The sequence below is a fragment of the Phalaenopsis equestris genome, unplaced genomic scaffold (genome assembly GCF_001263595.1).
Source record: "Phalaenopsis equestris unplaced genomic scaffold, ASM126359v1 Scaffold000347, whole genome shotgun sequence".
Lineage (NCBI taxonomy): Eukaryota > Viridiplantae > Streptophyta > Magnoliopsida > Asparagales > Orchidaceae > Phalaenopsis > Phalaenopsis equestris.
The window spans coordinates 26,370-34,140 of NW_018164789.1; the positions used below are offsets into that span (position 1 = coordinate 26,370).

The window sequence follows — 7,771 nt, forward strand, 5'->3', positions numbered from 1 at the left end:
ACATTTATTATAGCCTATTTTTATCTATTTTAACTACATTACTATTGTACATATATGATTATCAGGTTTGTAATTTCATATTCTTTATACCTTGAGCAGAGTGTACTTATGCACTTGCTCCTCCTACTACTTCTCCTTTATTTTCGTGAGTGTCAGATCTTCGAGCAATACTAAGATATTAAATTATCACTCTACTAATGTAAATTTTCCATCGCACAATGATAATGTTTAATGATCAATATATTTTTTTATTATAAAAGAGTAAAATAATCACAAATCATTCAAACAAACATTTTATATAATGACAAGTTCAATTAGAAAAAAAAAATATTATATATCTCAAAATTTAATGTTTTAGAGCAACACATTCAAAAATTTAAAATAAAATTTAATTTTCAAAATGTCCCAACTTGAAGAACATTAATAAGTTGATTAATGTATATCATTTCATTGAAACAAATTTTTTGTCTAAATAGAATTTTCCACAATTTAAGAAATTATTTTAGGCGGGGAAGAAATCTTAATAAATTTAATAATAAAATAAATAAATAAATAATATATTTAATGGATAAAATTAAATTAAATTAATTTAAAATTGATTTTTATCAAAAAAAAAATAGAGAATTACAATTAGATTTTATTCATAAAAAGCAAAGATTTAAAATAATATAAAAATACATTTTATAAAATAAACTCAATCCCATCATCAAAATTTCATGATCTAAATTTTCCTATAAAAATATATATCGAATCATCCTCTCCTCTCCGAGAGTCTTCATTCTTTCTAATATATATAGACATATACACATGCATAAGGATTTAACTTACATAAAAATGACATTTGTTGTAATAATTTTTTGCAATAATTTTATATAATGCATAATTAAAAATGATGTAATTTAAGCTAAAAAAATAATCCAATTAAGAAATATTAGATTGCCAGACTATGATATGGCAGGTACAGTGGATTGCAATTTCATTGCAGTTACTAGCATAAGTTTTGACAACCTGTGCTGCTGACTTGGCGGGAGATTTTCTTATTTTTAGAAGCTGATTATAAAGTTAAAAATGTCTGTAAAAGTGTCCGTGCCGCAGTTCCCCCATTTAATTGGAGAATGTTATTTCTTTAAACCCAAATTTCATGGCTATTTTTTGACGAAAAGAAATTAAGAAACTCTGACCACTCCTCGCATCCGCTCGCACTCAAGGGCTCGGCCCTCACGCGGTGGGAATCGTGGAAGCCCTAAATTTTAATATTTTAGTTTTCGTTTCTTCCTTGCTTTGGCTCGCTCCACCACTTCTCTCCGCCTCCACCCTCCAAAAGTTAGGGTTTCCAAAGATTTTTAGGTTGCTTTTTGCGAGGGTCCTGGGGGGAGGATGCTCGTATTACTGCGTCGGATCTCCATGCGCCGCTGGTCGAGCGATTTTGTTGATTGAACGGTTGCGATCGGCGGGACTAGGTCGACGGAGGTCTGTTGAGTTTGCGTGAGTGGTAGCGGATGGAGACCCCGTGGATGGGGTTGGGCTGAGGGCAACGAGGGTGTCAGATGGCATTAGGGGATCGGATGGCGTCGCGTTTCTCCCAGTCGTCGACTTCTGTGTCAAGCCACCTTGATGAGTTCTCCAGCAGAGATGATGGGGATTCCTCCGGGCAGCGGAGGGAGTCGGATGCGGTGGCTGGGGCTAATTCATCTCTGGCAGTGTCAAGCTTGGCGTACTTACCGCAGACGGTTTTTCTGGGCGAGTCCAGGCATGAGGGATTTGAGGAATGCGTGCCCATGGGGCCTTCGGAGAGTGGGTTGGTCTCCAAATGGCGGCCCAAGGATAGAGTAAGTTCGTGGCTCTCTGTTTGCTTGCTGCATTATTTAGGGAGCCTGCTAATCGATTGAACGTCATAATTTGAATTTTATTGGAGCGAAAGTGAACATATGTTTGATTGCCGAGACAAAACTTTTTTGCATGAAAGTCTAGTTTGCTTTCTTCTCTGGATTGGTTTGGTATTTGTTAGATCTGTTTTCCCCACGAAAGAGTATATCCTTCTTCTTCTTCAAGTTCATTGCGTCGCTTTTTAGATTTATTTTGAACAGCGTCGGTGGTAAATTCGTACTGGACTACTTGCACACCTTTTTTATTTGAGCCTTCTTCACCTGCCTCGCATCAAATATCACTTCTGACTGCGAGCTATGTGAAGTTTGTGGCATGATTCTCAATACTGGTTACATTGAGAGTCCAAGGTTTCTCTACCGAGGCGACGATGATGCAATTACAAGATGTAAATTTTTTATAAAACATTTATTTGGTTTAAATAATAATTTTCTCTTTTCTAAACATATAGGTATTATTGGTTTTGACTCTGTGGCATGAAAAACTTTAAAGTTGCAACCTTAAATGCTGTGATGCTTGTCAGTAGTTTGCTATTATTGCAAACTGCCAGCATCCTAATAAGAGTTAGACAATTCAATTTTTTTTCCTGGTCTGACCATTAATTTTGCAATGCAGATGAAGACTGGCTGTGTGGCACTTGTTGTGTGTTTAAACATTGGTGTTGATCCTCCAGATGTAATTAAAATATCTCCTTGTGCTAGGATGGAGTGCTGGATAGGTAAATTTAACTTGTAGTCAAAAGAAATTTTTTCCATGTTATGAATTCTCTCTTTAGTCGGAGCTAATGCGTTTGCACGTGGTTTTTAAAAGAGCAATATTTTCTGATCAGCTATGGGGAATACACTAGTAATATCCACATTCAAATTTGGATACATTTTCATTAACTTTTCATGTAAATTTTTCAATTTGCGCTATTGATTGAACATCAAACTTTCTCATTTGGACTTGAAACAGACAATGATAGTTTTAAACGGTATCAGTTTCTTGGGCTGAAATTCTTATATTTTCTCTACTCCATATGTTTTCACAATGCAATAGTTGTATGCTTTTTATTTTATTTTATACTTGCATAAAATATTTATTAGTTGAAATTTTTTTTCTTAAATTTTTGTTGGAGCCTAACAAGAAAAAGTATTGGCATGGGTTGGTTTTGTAGTTTTCAGTTATGGAAAATTCATTTATGATGTTATTCATGTTCCTGTTGTTATTGTGGCTTTTTACTCATTATTTTATCAAGATTACAAATATAGATGAGTTATAAAAAAAAGTAGATACTAAGGTAGTAAAAACCTATGTAGAGAATTCATTAAGGGCTTATTTGATATCACTTTTTGTTTTGATTTTTTTAATATTTTGTTAAAAATTTGATAAAATATTTTTAAGTAAGATTTTTTAAAAAATAAATAAAGTTATTTAAACAAAACATTCAAAATAATTTATAGTTTTTTTTAAATGAGCTTTCAACTTTTAATCCATGCTAATCACACAAGTCAGCTTTGCGCCTGCCACTAGTAACCACAGCCCAAAATTTGCAGTGGCCAACCTTGCACTTAGTATCGCCAATCCTCCGGGCAGCGCTCGCTGTTGGCCAATCCTACACTTGTAATTGGTCAAACCCACTTTTGTCTCATGCGAACCCAACTTGCTCGCATGGCCTACCTCCCTGTTGCTCACAATTACCCCATTTGCGTGCCTAGCTGTGACCAACGTTGTCCTTGATTGTGCTTGCACCTAGTTGGTCCATGCGCAGCTTCGACTTCACATTTCTTAGGACCCATGCACCTTGCCTGGTCTCATTCTCTCAAAGTAAAATTAACATAAAATAAACCTATTGTTATTATACCAAATGTATTTTTATTTCGTATAAAATCATGTAAGAAAAAGAAATCATAATTGCAAAAGAAAAATCGAAATGAAAAGCAATCCCCAATGACTTTTGTGGTAAGAGATATTAGGTTTGGAGACACTTTTAACTTATTAGGTACATTAGTTACCATGATAAAATGTTTTTAATTAGAGGTAAAAAACGTAATGGAAAGATTGAAATGCCACTACTAGAAATTATTAAATCTAAGTGTCAATGAATAAATTATTTTGGAAGAATATAATGAATAAAATAATGAGATATGCTATAGAATGATCCACAAAAATAATGTTGAGTTAGCTCAGAAGTTGATGGATAAAGTTAAAAAAATTGATCTATATGTGAAACTTCTTGGGAATATGTGAAGGGTGTTGTTGTGGCCGTTTGATTTGGAAATTGTTTCAATGAAAATATGAAGACTAAGAACATGTCAAATGATAAGAGAATGAGTTTTTTTTTTTTTTTTTGTATATATTTATTTGCAAGCAAAGGAGATGCACAAGAGTGTGGTAATTATGAAAGAATTAAACTTAGAATTTACAAATGATATAAAAAATTACAAAATTTTCCATGAAGCTATGGGAGCGAGTACTGTAGTATTAAAAAATGTTTGTATAAGAGAATAAATTAGATTTCATTTGAAGATAATCCATTACTGAAGCAGTTTTTGTGTTAAAATGATCAGTTAAAGGGTATAGAGAGTAGGGAAAAAAAATTATTATGGGGTTCTGATGACCTTGAGGAGGCTTACGGTTAAGTACCTCAAGAAGTAGTTTGATAGACATTAAGAAATGGTGTGTTGAATATAAGTTGAATTTAAGTTATGTATGATAGTAGTTGACTGGCATTAATGGTAACTGAGTGGCCAAAGAGTTTGCAATCTTAGTAGGGTTGCATTAAAATTTATTCAAATTAAGGTACTTTTGTGTATTTTTTTGATGAGATTATTCAATTAGATGAGACATCTGTTATATTGAGAAAATAAAGGGGTTATGATTGGTGAAACAAAGTATATGATATGCAAATTTAATGGGGTGATATTAGTAAGTATCGACCAATTTTACTAGATTATAAATTGACACCCTTATATAATGGGTATAACATCTTGTTTCTTTATACAAAAAATTTGATATGGATGAGGATATAATTTCTAGTGTTTAGTTTTAGCGAGTAAAGTGGAGTAATGCTTTATGAGTATTTTGTAGCAAGTGAACAAATTGTGTGTTGGATTGTAAAAAATTCATTGATATGCACGTTGTTCATGATAATTGAGAATTCTATGGTGGCTATGTGGAAAATCTAGTAAGTATGTAACGATGCAAATTTATATTTATAGGCTTAGTGGGAGTGGCGTCTATTGAAGATAAGGATTGTGGATGTTTGAACTGGGTGGTTAGGATAAGAGTTACAGAGGGTAGAAAATGCACATATAAGATCAGTAATTGAATAAATTTTGAAGGATTGTGAAGGGTCATAAGTAGACTTAAGGCAAACATGATTATAATTTGTGTAAAATGATTAAGCATAATACGATTAATGCCTATTGTGACACTCAACACAAGCTAATTAAGCACGAACATTCATAGATCGGCTTCATGTAGTTGCAACAACACCATTGATGATACTTGCTACATGTTTTACATTTTCATTGATTAATGAAATGAATTTTTTCTTGATAATGTGCATTCAAAAGATTACATAGTGGCTTGCACCGGTTTTAAACTTTTGGTAATTCTTTCAGCAGAAGGAAGAACATTGCACTTTGCATTATTTGAAATATCACTACATGTCCAAATAGTGACATAACAAAAATTTGATTATGATATATGCTTGTTTCTCACTTTGTAAAGCAAATCCACAAGATACTTATTTGCTGCAAGTCATCATGTTTGTTGAAAAAAATGTGGAGCCTTTTAGTTATTCTGTTTGCTATTTCAGTCAGAAATGCTATGATGATGTGGCATCTGCAAGAGAAGTTTAAAATGATCTAAAAATTATACAAGCTAATGTTGTTTTACTTTTCAAAGTAGTTATTGAATTTTTTAGTAACACTCCTAATTAGTATTTTACATGAAGATAGTATAATTCTGTGATAAATTAACAACAATATGAAGCTTTATGTGGAAATTAGATGAACTGCAGTAACAAGGCCAAGTTTTTTTAACCATGGCATGATTAGAATGGTGATGGCAGCTGATTTGTATTTAATAGTGCATTGTTTTTTAGTGCACTACTGCATTAGCTGTGTTGCTGTCCATGGAAGTCTTTTGGGTCCCATTAGCAATGTTGTAATATGAGTTTCCATGCTCTAGTAGAGGGAATTCCTAGGCTATCCTAACCGTAGAAGGAAAGGGCCATATTTAGGTCTTTTGATACTTTATGTGTTTGATGTTGTTATGATTATTAGATTTGCATGCTTGTTTTGTTTTTTTTTATTTCAAAGATATAATTCATTTCTCGTTTAAATTTTGTCTGAGTATAGATTATAAGTCTGTATTGTTGAATATTCCTGTGGTGTATTTTGTCATGTATTCCTTCAAAGCTATTATAAAGAAAATAGTTTTGTTAGTTCTTTGCATAAAGGTTGGACATAGTCATCATCATTAGGCTTGTCCCAACTAGTTATGGTTTGTTTTATGAATTCACATTCTAATGATAAGGATTATTTATTTTGTTAATACTTATCCTATGGGGTTAATCCTTCTCAACTTTTCTTTAATTATCTATATTATATGAGCTCATAGTTTCACATCTTTTTTTTCGAATGTTCATCTTTATCATTGTCATTTTGTTGTGATCTTCATCAACATAATCATCTTTTTAATTATTTGCTGGATAAAAACCACAGTTGATTTTTTCACTTTTGATAGAAGTGATGACTTGTTCTATATTATAAGAACTGTGTTTGGTGGGCATGGGATATGGCGCATTCTATATTCATATATTGCCCCAGGGGTTTTCGGTAATATTTTTCTTCTTCCTTACATTTATAAAATCTCTGTTTGGCTGAAAATGTGAAGAATTTCTCTGCACTGGATGTGTACCCTTTCCACGGTTTTGACAACCACGAACATCACACTTATGGGAGGTCATCCATCTATGCAATCGGTTCTAATACTTTGTTTGCATTAGCACACAAATTAATCCAAAAAATACTTATTTGGACTTTCAGCCGCTTTTTGTGGAAATTTAGTAAATTTCTTCTGAAATTGAGAGTTTATTTGACGCACGGTTGAATAGTTTCTTTCTGAAATTGATAGATCCATTCTCTATGACTGCGCCAAAAGCTCTCGAGACAATTGGAAAAAGTTTGCAGGTTCAATATGAACGGTGGCAGCCTCGGGTAAGAATGGTTCTCTTACACAAATAATTCTTATCCAACACAATTAAAGTTTTATGTGCTTATTATGCATTAACATATGAATTACTCCAATACATAACAGGCTCGTTATAGACTTCAACTTGATCCTACAGTTGAAGAAGTGAAAAAGCTTTGTAGCAGTAGTCGAAAAAATGCTAGGTCTGAGAGGGTTCTCTTCCATTATAATGGTCATGGCGTGCCAAAACCAACCGTTAATGGTGAAATCTGGGTTTTCAATAAGGTAATGTTCATCTAAATTTTTTTGAATCATACTGCCTTAATTCTTTTCTCTACTAGGACTTGTTTGTTTGATAGTGTGGTTTATTCTTTGTTATTCTGTAGAGCTATACACAATATATTCCGTTGCCAATAAGTGAACTTGATTCCTGGTTAAAGACCCCATCAATATATGTTTTTGATTGCTCAGCTGCAGGGATTATTGTAAATGCTTTTATTGAGGTAAAATGGTGCCATCTCAATTCCAGTCTTAGTTGTTTCTTGTGATTCATTCTATATTTTGGAGTCCTTGGTTGTTTCTTGTATCACGTGATAATTTTTTTTATTGTCAACAGTTGAACTCTTCTGGTTCATCAAAGGATTGCATTTTACTCGCTGCCTGTGAGGCACACGAAAATCTTCCACAAAGTGCTGAATTTCCTGCT

The 7,771-nt window shown here is 33.0% G+C and overlaps 1 protein-coding gene across 1 annotated transcript in view; it reads left to right on the plus strand.

Annotated features, from left to right (window-relative positions):
* Positions 1-1,160: 1,160 nt before the first annotated feature.
* The window catches only part of LOC110026012 (regulatory-associated protein of TOR 1-like), a 6,910-nt gene continuing 299 nt past the window's right edge, over positions 1,161-7,771 (plus strand). The window contains exons 1-6 of the mRNA XM_020726750.1: positions 1,161-1,829; positions 2,500-2,602; positions 7,009-7,091; positions 7,192-7,350; positions 7,452-7,568; positions 7,682-7,768. Of these exons, the coding sequence (XP_020582409.1) occupies positions 1,548-1,829; positions 2,500-2,602; positions 7,009-7,091; positions 7,192-7,350; positions 7,452-7,568; positions 7,682-7,768 (831 nt within the window). The 5' untranslated portion in view covers positions 1,161-1,547. The remainder of the gene's footprint in view (positions 1,830-2,499; positions 2,603-7,008; positions 7,092-7,191; positions 7,351-7,451; positions 7,569-7,681; positions 7,769-7,771) is intronic.